Below are 13,878 nucleotides of genomic sequence, written 5' to 3' on the forward strand. Positions count from 1 at the left end.
ATGATGGGTGGACAAAACAACCTCTTTGGCCATACACGACCAACTACAGCCAAGCACCAATAGAAAAGTCACTCCCCACAGCCAACTATACTCCATATTTAGTGGGGCAAGTGAAAAGCTGATCTTCCACCCAATACCACCACCCTCAACACCACTTCCCCATCTGTATAAGCAGGAGGTAGGCTGTGATCCCACTGTTAACCAGGTGGGAGCTAATCTTCCTTCCCTCTTCTGGCTGGGGCTGGTTGAGCCTCCACCCCCACCTACTGGTAGCAATGAAACTTAATGAGGCAGTGCAAGGCAAGGCTAGCTACCACTTAGATTCATCGCCCACCCCAATCCTGTCATTGGGGTACAGTGTGAGTATTCACCTTGCATCAAGTAAGCAGAAAGGTGGTGTGAGCTTCTTTCCCTCCCATGCCTTGTGTCAATGGGCAGAGAGAAGAACTGAGCTTCTGCCTGACCTAGGTCACTCATATGTTGTTGATGGAAGTGTGAAACAGTACAGCCCCTCTGGAAAAGAGTATGATGGTTTCTCATGGAAGTAAACATGCAATCACCATGTGGCACAGCAATTACATTCTTGGGAGTAAAGAAATAAAAACTGATACAAAAAAGATGTACGTAAATATAAGTAGAGCTTTATTCATAAAAGTCACAAACTGAAAACAACCCACATTTCCTTCAAAAGACAAATGTTTAAACAAAATGTGGTACATTCATGCCATGGAATAATACCCAGCAATAAAAAAAGAATGAACTACTGAAAAGTCAATAACCTGTATGGATCTTAAGAGCACTGCACTGTGTAAAAGAAAGTCAATCTCAAAAGGTGTCCAACGGTATGACTCCATGTAGACAACATTCTTATGAAGATGAACTGTAGAGATGGAAAACAGATTAGGCATTTGCCAGTGTTCAGGCAAATAGGGAAAAAGTTGATGGCTGTAGCTGAAAAAATATAATAGTAGGAACCCTTGTGATGGAACTGTTCTGTGTCTTGACTGTGGTGATTGTCACGTGAATCTACACACTTGATAAAATATATATCTAAACACACACATATAAACAAATTAGTGCATGTAAAACAGGTGATATCTTGTTGGTAGATGATATCAGTGTGAATTTCCCAATTGTAATACTGTACTATATTTATGCAATAGTTCACCTGGAGGGTAAATGAGGGAAGAATTCATGGGATGTCTCTGTGTTATTTCTTATAAATGCTTATAATATACAATTATCTGAAAACATTTAAAAATATATATATATATATATTTTTTTTTTTTTGAGACGGAGTCTCGCTCAGTCGCCCAGGCTGGAGTGCAGTGGCCGGATCTCAGCTCACTGCAAGCTCCGCCTCCCGTGTTTACGCCATTCTCCTGCCTCAGCCTCCCAAGTAGCTGGGACTACAGGTGCCCGCCACCTCGCCCGGCTAGTTTTTTGTATTTTTTTTTTTAGTAGAGACGGGGTTTCACCGTGTTAGCCAGGATGGTCTCGATCTCCTGACCTCGTGATCCGCCCGTCTCAGCCTCCCAAAGTGCTGGGATTACAGGCTTGAGCCACCGCGCCCGGCTAAAAATATTTTTAAACGCATAAATAAATAAAATTGATACCACATCCCAAGGCAAGATGCAAGATCATCATCAGAATTTGCAAATAGATATTTAGAAACTAATACTGTGTCCTTTATTTTTCTACCCCCTCCAGATTGTAAAACAAGTTTAAGAGGTGAGATAAAGAATCAGAGGTTATGATTGTTGATTAGGGCTGAGGGTCTCTTTGGGTTCAAGTTCCTTCAGACACCTAGAGGATGAGAAAAATAACTGTGTTTCATCTAGAGTCTAGAGAAGAGATCTCAATGGGACCACTTAAATAACTCAATTTGTCCCCTAGAGGTTGATGGACGCAGAGGACCAGTGTCTGTTTAATGCTTGAATTTTAATGTAGCAATATGTGTCTGGTTTGTTGCTCTGACAAAGGTAGTCAGAGCATTTTCTGCATTATGGGGAGTGCTTCAACATTCCCAGTGTCTGTCAAAGTAATAATGCTGGAGTTTTTACTGTAGATGAATGTGACACAGACTCAAGAATAAACAGAAGATAGCTAGGCCTAATAGTGAATGCTCAGCAGATAAAAGAGGAGTGCTAGGTGACCCATCAAAATGGAAGTGCATCTAGCTTCATCAAGGCAACTGCAGGTGAAAGATTCCCCAGGAATGGGTGGTGCCCCCCAAATCACAGTCAGCTTTTAATACCTACAAAATCTAAATGTTAAATTATCGTTTCTGTTAGTCAATTACGAATTTTCAGATGAGTGTGGTGGCTCACACTTGTAATCCCAGCGCCCTGGGAGAGTGAGGCAGGCAGATGGCTTGAGCCCAGAAGTTTCAGACTAGCCTGGGCAACTTAGTGAAACCCTGTCTCTACAAAAAATTACAAAAATTAGCTGGTAATGGTGATGTGGGCCTGTAGTTCCAGCTACTCTGGAGGCTGAGGAGGAAGGATCACCAGAGCTGGGGAGGTCAAGGCCACTGTATGTCGTGATGGCACCACTGCACCCCAGCCTAGGCGACAGAGTAAGACCCTGTCTCGGGGGCGAAAAAATTCTCTGCACCTTTCTCTCCTTTCTCCCCTAAAAATACATTGTGCTGTTACACCATATACCCGTTTGTTCTTTGATCATTTTCTCTGGTCTTGCCCTGCCTTGTTCTATACTGCAGGGACCTTCATTTCCCAAGATAGCTTGACCATGATTATCACTATTATTTTGGCTCTGATATAGACCTATTGTCTTTCTGTAGTCGTATGTGGTGGTGGTGGGGAGGGGGGTACATGGGTAAAACATACATTAAAAAGCATAAAAATATATTAATGGAATAGCCATAAACCATTCAGCATACATGAACCCAGGCACATGATAGCCAAAGGAATTTAGCTGAAAAATCCAACTCAGTGTGATTCTCTTTTTCTTTATAAATTCCACAAGGTAAGTTAGTAAGAAAAGGGCTGACAGTCTTCTCCCAGCTCCCATACTCATGGTAGAAATTAACAATGGGATTTTTTAAATTAATAACTTTTTTTTTTTTTTGAGACAGAGTCTCTCTGTCACCCAGGCTGGAGTGCAGTGGCGTGATCTCGGCTCACTGCAACCTTTGCTTCCTGGGTTCAAGCAATTCTCTGCCTCAGCCTCCCAAGTATCCACCATGCCAGAGTAATTTTTGTATTTTTAGTAGAAGCGGGGTTTCACCATCTTGGCCGGGCTGGTCTTGAACTCCTGACCTCGTGATACATCTGCCTCAGCCTCTCAAAGTGCTGGGATTACAGGCGTGAGCCACTGTGCCTGGCCAAATTAATAACTTTCAATAGCTAAATAGTTACCATTTAAGTCCTTGCTTGTTTTTTAAAATAGAAGTTTAAAATATATTATCAAAAGTGACTACACAAAATAAACAGGCAATAGGGATAATGCACGGTGACAGAGATTTATCATCCGATTTGTGGTCATCTGTTGCCTAATGTAGTAGACAAAGTTTGTCACACAATTAGCATTGATGGAAGAGCAACCAAAATACCTAAGAGAGAACTAGAGACTACTAGCAAAGTAACTTAACAGTCTGGATCAACTCTCCAAAATATTTACTGTTTCTCTGCAAGCCAACCTCACTATAGCATAGAATTCTATTTTGATTAATCTATGGTGTTTTTGAGTGTGTATATTAATAGAGCATTTTTAGTGGTTGCTGTAGATACCTCATTATATTTGCAGAATTTACCACAGTTTACTTGAATTGACTGATATTTTGCCAGTGTGAGCTATGTATGAAAACATTACCTCCTTTCGCCCAACTTTACACTCCCCCATTAATATAATTGTCTTAAATATTTACCCTTTCTACATTGAGAACCACACCAGACTATGTCATAACTTTTGCTTCCACAAACCTGTAGACTCTCTGAGAAGGGCTTAGGGCCGCTTCTCAGATGCTAATCCTAGGCATGAAAAACCAGGGATTCTCCCCAAATGGGATGAACTGGGAAGAATGTTTAGGACATTCAGAGGCAAGGTGAATCAATGACTGAGACAGAATTTTTACCTCCATGTGCAGTTGGCACTGGGGTCAGATTTATCAATAACTTTATTTAGAAAAAATCATTGCATTCCTCCTATTGCAAATTTGTATTTAATTCAGAATTAAGTTCACAATGCTAAAATTACATTTCAAAAATATTGAATTGATTTTACAGAACTATTAGTTGGCATTAGTAGTGTGAGTGCACAGCTCACATTGCACACTTATCCCCAGCTATTTCTCTGCCCCACAGCAGGACCTCCACTAATTGTTTTCTATAATGTGATATTTGCCACCCTCCCAGACAGTGGTCTGCAAACTTAGCTGCTCGCTAGAATCACCTGAAGAACTTAAAAATCCTGATGCCCTAGCCTCAACCCCAGAGATTCAAATTTAATTAGACACAATAATTTCTAAAATTCCCTAAACTCATCTAATGTACTGCCAAGGTACCTTACTGGCATGTGCTCTGACCCGAGGCAATCAGAACTCTCAGGGAATCTGACTTAGGACAAGACAGAGAGAAGGATTTTTTCATTCCTGTGGGCTGGGTCTTATGCTCTTGAATAATAGAAGAGTCAAGTGATGAACAAGAGAAGCAAGTGTGTCTGCAATGAGAGGAGAAAGAAGCAGAGTCACTGAAAGGAGCACAAAAGTGAAGGCAGAAGAAGGTCCTTGTTCCCTGGTCCCTGGGGTCTGACTGCGTTGTTGTCTTCGGGTCCATGTGTACCTTTCTTTCTTTGTAACACATTTTATTTGCTCTTTAATCTTGCAGAAGTTTGTTTTTATTATATCCCACCAGAAGAGTCCTAACTGATCAAATTGTTCAGCTCAAAATCTTCAGCTCATTAATCTCTGAATGTAAATGATGCTACCACTACAAATGTCACCCTAAATCACTCAGTTGGCATTTAGGAACTTATGCTTTGTGTTCTTTGAATTGTTTTAAGCAGTTACTTACTCTATATACTGATGCTGAGAGATAAAGATTAAATACTGTATATCTATATGCAATAGCCTAAACGTATCAGGAACTTTTGTTTGTTGATAACTTTTTTTGTTGTTCTGTAATTAAACAGGCTACTTACCTTAAAATAACATTTGTGATCATTGGTAAGAATTATGTGATTGAAATAAATGAGCAAACATGGCAAAAATAATAGGATGTTTTACATAGGGGAAAATATATCTTTCCTTTTTCTCAATTCCTAACCAATTGCCTGACTCCCAAATACCTCTGTTCTTTAGAAGGTTAAAGTATAAAATGGATCACTAGATTGTTACCACCTAGTGGAAAGTTGTCTATGGCAATACCCTTTTAATATCAGTTCTATTTCCACTACAGAGCAAAAAAAAAAAAAAAAAAAAAAAAAAAAAAAAAAAATGCTCAATGAATCTTATTTTCCTGAAGGTAAGATTCCTTATTCCAACAAAATTATAAGCTTTCAACTTCAGTCATTACAATGTCTAGTGCAATGCTTTGTGTAGAATGGAGGCTTTATTCATGAATCTGCTTAAATGAATAAATGACGATAAGTTTGGCTTTTATATACGAGTCATATAGCAAAGATAAATGTTACCACCAAGCCTGCACACAAGGAAAAGATATTTTTGCAAGGCAATTTACAACAGCTTTTTGATTCTATGAACATCTGCATTTCCCATATTTTAAAAATGCAATCCATATAACTTATATTTATAAGATACTCTCCTCTAGTAATAAATAGGTTTGTGAACATTATAAATTTGCTAGTCTCAATGAAAACACGTGGGGGCAAACCTAAATTCTCACTGAGTTTCACTAACATCCGGAGACTGCATGATGTTCTAGTGCTCGTCTTACTGACATAAACATATGATGACAGAAGACAAAAATGTGTTTATAATGGTCACATAAACATTTTCGGTTTTATTAAGGAAAAAAATCATAATTTAATATATTGTTTCAAGAATTCATTAAAATCATACCTTTAGACAGAAAAATTCATTTTCCATTTTCTTGGGAATGTTTAGAATATTCACAGAGATAGCAACCCGAGATTTCCTCAAACACTGCACTTTTGATTGATTAAAATGTTTATATATTATTAAAGGATACTGTAATTTCAAACTTTCTAAAGGCATTTTTTTTCCAATGATAGAGATCAAAAGCAAAACACTGAGTTAGAGTTACAAATCTCCACTCATAGATATGGGAATAATATATTTTGTTCCATCAACGTGTCTACTTTACATTATTCAGCACAAAGCTTTGTGAAATAAGAATCATGGGAATATAAGAATATAAAGAAAAAAGGTACAAATAACAGCTTCATAAACTGAGAAATGTACATAAATAAATCATGTATATGTGGGCAGTTTGCTTAGCTGGCAAGAAACAAAATATGGAAAATCTGCTTGTTAAACAATAACTACAGAGTGTGCTTTTATGATGTTTTTCACCACAGTAATTCATATTAGAGATAGAAGCAGTTGCATGTTAAATAAAATCATTGAGCATTGTTCCCCTTGCATTGCAAAGAGCTGACTTATGTTGTTTTTAGATGCCTCCCATTAGAAAGTAAATATTCCTTCAATGCTATGCATTTCACAAAATTTAATAAAGGCGAACTGTAAATAAAGTCACAGGGAGATTTCAGACAGTTTTATTAGGAGATTGTTGAAAAGAAAAAGAAAATTAAATACAATAACAGTAAACGTGGTTCTCACATTGAAACCAGGCTCAAATAACTAGGCTACCATAGAAAAATTTCCAATTCTTGCATTATGATGTAAAAACAGATTTTTGTACAGATTTTGTACAACAAAATTCGTAATAACCTTTTATCATTTTTAGAAAACTTTAAATATATAGATAAAAATAGACAATTTTCATAGGTCCTACATGAAGATGAGTATGTTCTGTTCCAAGGGCTTGCATAGAGCGCAAATGTGGTTATAATATAGAACAACTAGACATTAATATTTTTAGGATTACAAAAGCATGGAAACCATAAAATGGGCACATTTTACTTGTTTATGCCAAAACACAAATTTCCAAACCAACCTGTATAACTAAAATAGGGAAAAAATTAAGTTACAGACTTACAATAACATTTCATGAATTGTAATATTTACAACATGTTAGTAAGAGTCTCTCTTAACATACAGCTGATAGCTTTTTTCTTTAATCCTTGCTAAAATTTCCTTTTATTTCAAATCAAACACTAAAGCATTCTCAAAGGTCTTCAAAGTATGTATTTTAAAACTATTTAATCCACGTAACAGGTGACTCTATGCCAGGAGCAGAGCAATGGCTGATTCTACTACATATGTAAGTTGTAGGCTTTTTAAAAAATCTTTCAAAAAATGTATGATGCAAAAGCTTGACACAAGTCCATTCAATTTTAAGTGTTGTAACCCTTTAAAGACTGCATATAGGGGAAAAAAATACATAGAACTAGGAAAATAATCTCTTGTGCTCAAACAACAAAAGGTGGTTATGGAAGAACTATGCTTAGAAAACCAAGTTTCTACAAAGCATTTACTAACAATACTTTAAATAAAAATAATGCTCCCTTTGTAAGCAAGCTAAAATAGGAACTATACATATAACTTTTTTATGGTATCAAAAAAATGAACTTAGCTAGTTAATAGTGAGCTACACAAAAGAATTACGTTCCAGTATTGCAAGGAAGACCTAAAAGGTATAGAAGCATAATGCTAGAATATCTATAATGTTAATTTTTTCTTAATCAAGTAATTAATACCCAATCAGAACTATATTTAAACATTTTAAGCTAGTTTTCTTAGACATTGAAGATTTTGCTGTTTTGTGGTAATAAATAACGTTACGATCATACAATTATAAGATGACAGAAAAATCATAAAATGTATAGTGACTGTACTGATTCATATCAGTCTTTAAAGGTGTAATACCAGATATGCAAAAAACAAAGAGAAGGTAACTTTAGCATGTGATAAGCACTGTTTGCCGCTTTACTTCCAGTTATCTGCACAAAAGTGAAAACACATACTGTAACTTTCAAAAAGACAGTGAAAATAACACACAGCCACCCTTCCCTCTGACAAGGGTGGGAAGCACAGCACATTTTAACTGTATCACTCAGCGCTACATGGTATTGGACTGGTACATCAAGGTTTGTTAGATTTTGTTTTCAGCAACATTAACATAATATGACATTAACATATAAAAATATTTCTGGTGTTTTGATTTGCTGTTCAGCCACAATCCATTCCCAATAGTGCAGCTTGGGGCACTAGCTAGGGTTCAATATACAAATAAAAGTGGCTGACACAGAGTTCTGATGCCACCAGATGCTTAAGATCTCATTCATTAATACTGTGACTCCAGACAAATATTTACATGCCTGCATGCGTTAAAACCAGAAAGCCGTCTTTCTGACCAACAGGGTGACAAAACATATTTTCTAAAATTTTCATTTTCCTAAACTCTAGTATACTACTGCATACATAATACCTTCCTTGTGTGTTTTATGTTTATATACTGTACATATGACCAACAGTTTGAATAAGAAGCAACATTATTATCTTTAAGTCTATCTACCACTACCAGTTTGGAATGAAAACATGTTACATTTATATATATTTTTTTTATTTTTAAGAAAAGACCTTCAGCGAAACCTTTTGGCTTATATTCAATGCTTCTTTTCAGATACGCAAAATGTTATTTCATTGGGTTGTTGTCAACATCCATTTGTTGGTCTTTTGGAAAGTATGTGAAAAAAAATTCTTCAGGAGAAAACCCACAATTAGAGTTTGAAATTGAATGTAACAGAATATCACTCTTGTATTTTTTTTTTTTTTTCAAGAATCCTCTATGCCCCCTACAAGTTCTTTCCAAGTGTTCTTGCTGGTTTCTGGAGGACATAATTCTGTAAGTCTGGGTAACCACTGCTACAAGAGTCTTTTGATGTGCTCAGATACAGAATTTTCAGAAGAGGAAAATGGTTCATTCCATTAGAAAAAAAAAAAAAAAAAAAAAAAGCTAGGTCTTATTCAGACCTGCCTTTAACTCTGTATACAATTGTCCAGCAGCAAGTTGCAGTAATTAACTGTAAGAACTTTGATACTTGTACATTTACAAACATTCTCAGGTCTCTGGTATGAACCACAGGTGAAAATCAATGGAGGAAACTTTTTTTTTTTTTTGTAGAATACTTAAACTTTTAAAGAACATTAATACACAAAATTCAGGAAGTTCCCTTAAAAGGACTTTATTTTTTCTGAACTTTCCCATGACGAATGTCTGACTGCAAAGTTCTTTTCTATAACATGGATTTCTTCAACAGGAAAGATTCAGTACATGACAGTAGTTTTCAAATACAGTCTTCCATCTAGAAATGAACAGTAAAAAATTAATTAATGACGTGGCATTTGGGGTACAAATGTGCATGTAAAAATGATGTAACTTGATATAAAATTTGAGGTTTTTATTAGATCTTTACTTGGTTAAGAAGTAATATTTTTTCACATCTTCTCAAAGTTAATTTCATAATTACACTGAGTTTATGTGGCTGAAAAGAATACAGCATTTCTACTTCTCATAAATATATATTTGTTATTTTGATATCAGTTCCAGAGCACTCAGAAAATAGCTAAGAGTATGTGTGTGTATTTTGCTGATATGCAAAGTTAGTTGATTTCTGTTGAATAACAATTACTTCCTTCAAGCTTGCAGAACCAAATTTTCTCTGAATGCACTCAGGTGTATCTCCATCAGGAAAGACTGAACTCCCATCTTACTCTTTAGCAGTGTTGTTAAATATACCATGTAATGTAACTATTGTACACATTCGTTGCTATTTATATGAAAGCCACCTAGGTTATTTCATCACTGTCAATGAACTATAGCCTTTACCCCTTGAAGTGAGATTCATCCAACAATTAAATATTAAAATGTAAACACTGTATGTTACTCAACTTTTACTAATGAGCAAACACACAGTTGTGTGAAAAAGAAAAGGAAATCAAATATTGGAGACATCAAATAAATCCATTTGAATGAAGCACAAATAAGAAATAGGAAATTAAAAATCCAAACCAAAAATAAAACAATACCAAACATAAGCCTATTTCTCAAATGTTTAATACACTCTAATCTGTCCACTTCCTGGTGTGGCCTAAACTTTGTATATATTTGTCTAATGTAGGTCTGAAATTCAAATTTTAATATATACAGTAGAAGGGAGAACAATCAGAAAAGGAAAGTTTTCTGAGCTTTGAAAAGTGCATATTGCCATGTAAATGTTTGCAAAATGTCTGGTAACTTGAAGAATTAAAAATGTAAGAAAACATAAATAACCTATAGTACATTCAGGAAATAAAAAAGATAGTCTAAATATTTGTGGACCTCACCTTCAACTTTCATACAACTACTTTTATACAATCTATAGTGGATATAGTAAGTTGCAAGGAACTTACATAGAAATATTGGTAAGCCCAAATTACATGTTCCTCTAATTTTTTTCTATTTTGTATAATCCTTCCTTTTTAAAAAATATTTTTAATTTTTGTGGGTAAATATTAGGTACATGTATTATATTTATGGGGTGTATTACATATTTAGATACAGGCATACATGCATAATAATCACATCTGGGCAAATGGGGTGTCTGTCACCTCAAACATTTATTCACTATGTTACAAACAATCCACTCTCTTTCAGTTATTTTAAAATGTGCAATTAAATTACTGTTAACTCTAGTCTCTTTGTTGTGCTATCAAATGTTAGATTTTATTCATTCATCCTATTTTTTTGAACCCATTAACCATCCCTGCTCCCTCCCCATTCTCCCCACTAACCTTCCCAGTCTCTGGCAACCATCATTCTACACTCTATCTCCACAAATTTAATGGTTTTAATTTTTAGCTCCCACAAATAAAGTGAGAACATACAAAGTTTGTCTTTCCGTGCCTGGTTTATTTCACTTAGCATAATGACCTCCAGTTCCATCCATGTTGCTGTAAATGACAGGGTCTCATTCTTTTTATGGCTGAGTAGTACTCCATTGTGTATGGGTACACCATTTTCTTTATTCATTCATCTGCTGATGGACAATTAGGGTTGCTTCCAAATCTTGGCTATTGTGAATAATGCTGCAACAAACATCTTAATAAACATTTGTAGCATTGAAATACTACCTCCAAGATGTCATGAAACTCTGTTTTGCTCAATGATATATCCCAAGCATAGAGTATACAGTAGTCCTCCCTTATCTGTGCTGTATATGTCCAGACTGCCAGTGGATGCCTGAAACCATGGATAATAGTACCAAACCCTATGTATACTATGTTTTTTTATTTGTATACATACATACCTACAATAAAGCTTAATTTATAAATTAGGCACAGTAAGAGATTACCAATTGTAGATAATAATGATGCAATTGTAGATACATGGATAATAATAGAAGAATTATAACAATATACTCTAAGTTATATAAATGCAGCCTTTCTCTCTCTCAAAATACTGTAACATTTTCAAACTATTGTTGACAATGGGTAACTGAGACTATGGAAAGATAAACTATAGATGAGGAGGGACTACTGTAAGTTTAGTAAATATGTGTTAAATGAATGCATTAATCAGATATAGGTCTTTAGAAAGATATAGATTTCATATGGTTTACATAAAGTAGATATTGAATTATACATATTATTATGTATATGTAATATAATATGTATAATTACATTATATGTAATATAATATGTATAATTCAATATCTACTTTATTTATAAAGTATTTTATTTTATATATATTATTTTATTATATATTATTACATATAATAACCTATAATACTATAAATGTAAATATAAAAACGTATTATATCATGAACATCCCAAATCCACAATTTTCCCTCCCAGAGGCAGGGATGTCCATGAGAGTAGCCTCAGACTGGCTAAATGCTAATAAGTTGTGTCAAATATCAGTTGCCTCTCTTAAAATTAATCTAGTTCAACTTTAAGAATAATAATAATGATTACTTGAAAGTTGTTAAATAGCCTTAGCTTTTCAGGGCTGCGCGTGGTGGCTCACACCTGTAATGCCAGCACTTTGAGAGACTGAGGCGGGAGGACTGCCTGAGCCCAGGAGTTCGAGACCAGCCTGGTCAACATGGTGAGACCCCATCTCTATTAAAAAATAATAGTTACTAAATGAACAAATAAAAAGGAAATATCCTTAGCTTTTCAGTTCAGCAATCGTATACTAGGATTTTTCTTAACAGTTGAAACATAATAATCACAATAAAGATCTACTCCCTCAAAATAGCATACATGTTTGGATATAAAACATAACCTAAGATTAACCAATGAAAACATGTTTTTAATCCTACTGAACTCTAATTCTGAGCAACGATGTAAAGACATGCAGAAACTGTGTCTAATTCTCCCTGTAGATATGTATAGATGTGCAGTCTAAAAGGATTTTACCTCTTTGGCCCCTAACTATTGTTTCTGATTGATACTAAATATTACTATAGTTCAGCAGTAGACATTGTGGTATTAAATAAAGATTGGAACCTCCTAAATCAGGTATTAATCAAATACTAGTATCAAGGCCATATTATTTAGGTAAAAATTTATTTCTAATTAAGGATATGGCAGTACCATATTGACATATTGTGAAACATTTGTTGTTTTTGTATGGAATATGGCCTTATTTCTTCTGTTTGGTTAGCTTAATTGCACTCACCTGTGGGACCAAACTCTGTTTTTCTCAGTTACATTATAGGAGTAATATATAATTATTTGTGATTTCAGCATAGCAGGAGTTTCAATTACTCACTCAGTAAACAAACCTAATAATATTATAAAAATAAACAAAATAAAAATTTCTGTCTTTCGTATATTTACTACCACCTGGCTAACAATTGGACTGTTCTAAAGATAATTTTGATTCGAATGATTTCTACTACATAAAGCAACACTGATTTGTTTAAAAATCTAGTAATAGAGAATACAGAAGTATCCAAAAAGATAGTGTTGCTACTTTTGCCAAAGCTTTCTAATTCTTAATCCCTTAATTTATTTATCCCTACTTAGCTCTCTTTTCAATTGTCTCATTATTTGTAGCATGTATTCAATTATATTGAGATTATCATTCCCATTCTCATTTTTTAAAAAATACACAATATTTCCTAGGATTAAACAGAGGGAAGAGAGACCTTGTAAACTTCCCCAGAATTCAAATTTCATTAACCTAAGTCCTTCATAAACTTTATAAAAAGTAATAATTTGCTCAAAAGTAACATTTCAGTGCTTGCTGTGGAACTCTTAACTCTCTGTACAATGAAGAAAAGCCACTAAAATATTAAATATAGTTTTCTAATCTTCTGTGATCTACAGTATATTAGGTAGAAAGAAACTAGAAGCAAAAAATGGATTTATACAAATAATCCATTAAGTATAAATACTTGTTTAAAAGACCCATATGTACATTAACTAGTCAAATTATTCTCCATGGTCTACAAAGTGGTACCTAAGCTGGTGCTGCTTCTCCTCTTCAATCCTATCTTTTACTTCTCTCCCCTAGGTTTAGTGGCCTGTCTGTTCTACAGCACACCAAACTCTATATTGTGTTGGAACACTCAGGCCTGTTCTTCCTTCGAGAAGCCTAGAATACAAGTACGCCCTCTTTCCCCACTTCCCCTTCCGCTGCCTCCTATTGAACTTCTCTGAAAAGAACTCCACTCATTACTCCTCAATACTATCACCGTAAGAATTACTCTATAGCGCTTATCTCACTTTGAAGTCATATAAAGTGAGCCTCCCCGACGATAAGC

General features: G+C 34.9%; 1 protein-coding gene across 2 annotated transcripts in view; it reads right to left on the bottom strand.

Moving 5' to 3' along the window:
- Positions 1–6,701: 6,701 nt before the first annotated feature.
- DACH1 (dachshund family transcription factor 1) overlaps positions 6,702–13,878 on the bottom strand; it is a 435,676-nt gene continuing 428,499 nt past the window's right edge. For both annotated transcript variants that reach the window (XM_001082626.5, XM_015121170.3), the window contains one exon: positions 6,702–9,429. In XM_001082626.5, coding sequence (XP_001082626.1) covers positions 9,392–9,429 — 38 coding nt within the window. In that variant the 3' untranslated portion in view covers positions 6,702–9,391. The remainder of the gene's footprint in view (positions 9,430–13,878) is intronic.

The sequence above is a fragment of the Macaca mulatta genome, chromosome 17 (genome assembly GCF_049350105.2).
Source record: "Macaca mulatta isolate MMU2019108-1 chromosome 17, T2T-MMU8v2.0, whole genome shotgun sequence".
NCBI lineage: Eukaryota > Metazoa > Chordata > Mammalia > Primates > Cercopithecidae > Macaca > Macaca mulatta.